Source organism: Octopus bimaculoides, chromosome 7 (genome assembly GCF_001194135.2).
Source record: "Octopus bimaculoides isolate UCB-OBI-ISO-001 chromosome 7, ASM119413v2, whole genome shotgun sequence".
Lineage (NCBI taxonomy): Eukaryota > Metazoa > Mollusca > Cephalopoda > Octopoda > Octopodidae > Octopus > Octopus bimaculoides.
The window spans coordinates 10,371,009-10,372,204 of NC_068987.1; the positions used below are offsets into that span (position 1 = coordinate 10,371,009).

At 45.0% G+C, this 1,196-nt stretch overlaps 1 protein-coding gene across 1 annotated transcript in view; it reads left to right on the forward strand.

The window, feature by feature from the left end:
* The window catches only part of LOC106878782 (uncharacterized), a 24,493-nt gene that overhangs the window by 19,054 nt on the left and 4,243 nt on the right, over nucleotides 1–1,196 (forward strand). Inside the window, exon 12 of the mRNA XM_014928118.2 lies at nucleotides 917–1,098. Within this exon, the coding sequence (XP_014783604.1) occupies nucleotides 917–930 (14 nt within the window). The 3' untranslated portion in view covers nucleotides 931–1,098. The remainder of the gene's footprint in view (nucleotides 1–916; nucleotides 1,099–1,196) is intronic.

Below are 1,196 nucleotides of genomic sequence, written 5' to 3' on the forward strand. Positions count from 1 at the left end.
GAAGACCTGTCGAGGCAAGTGAAATCCAAATTGAAATCGAAATAAATTCGACGACTGGCCCCCATGCCAACGTCTCCTCCATTGGACACTAAACTCTGCTTGCGAAGACCTGTGGGGCAAGCGAAAGCGAAATCGTGATGGCACCACCTTTCGAGCGTGATCGTTACCAGCGTCGCCTTCCTAGCACTTGTGCTGCTGCTTCACATTCCTGGCACTTGTCCCAGTGGCACGTGAAAAGTCATTCAAGTGACATCGTTGCCAGTGCCGCTGGACTGGCTCCTGTGCAGGTGGCACGTAAAATACACCATTTTGATCATGGCCATTGCCAGTACCGCCTGACTGGCCTTTGTGCCAGTGGCACGTAAAAGCACCCACTTGTGAGTGGATTTGGTAGACAAAAACTGAAAGAAGCCCGTCGTATATCTGTATGTTTGTCTGTGTTTGTCCCCCCACATCGCTTGACAGCTGATGCTGGTGTGTTTACGTTCCCATAACTTAGCGGTTCGGCAAAAGAGACCGACAGTATAAGTACTAGGCTTACAAAGAATAAGTCCTGGGGTCAATTTGCTCGACTAAAAGGTGATGCTCCAGCATGGCCGCAGTCAAATGACTGAAACAAGTAAAAGAGTAAAAGAAAGGTGCCATGCTCATGGAACTGAACCCAAAACCACATGGTTGCAAAGTAGGCTTTTTATACTTCTTCAGGCTGTGGTCTCCATTATCCAGTGTGTCCTTCCATTTTTAAAACCTTAGAGTGAAGTTCCAGGGGGAGATTTGACTACCTTTTCTAATATGTTGTTCCCAAACCCCTATAGAAGACCTCTCATTATCTAGTAATCTCTCTCTCATATAAAACGACCCCAAATTTCTCATGTTCACCCACTGAAATCGTTGAATATTTTTTTCTATTTTTCAGAATTTAAATTTTAATCCAGAAGATAAATTAGAGGACATATTTGGTGACTTGTGTGCGTTCACGCCACGTCCATCATCCGATCATAATTTCCAGTCGTCAATGAGCAAGTTTTTCTTGACACCAGTGTCAGAAAGGCACACACCAACTTCATCGTACTCAGACATGGAAGTCAAAATAGACTGGTAGGGGGCTTTTGATGTTGTAATTAAAATGTTTGTAGTCCCGCTTTGATGCTACTTTGGTGCATGGCATGGTTATATATGGAGTGTGGTGGGGGGGG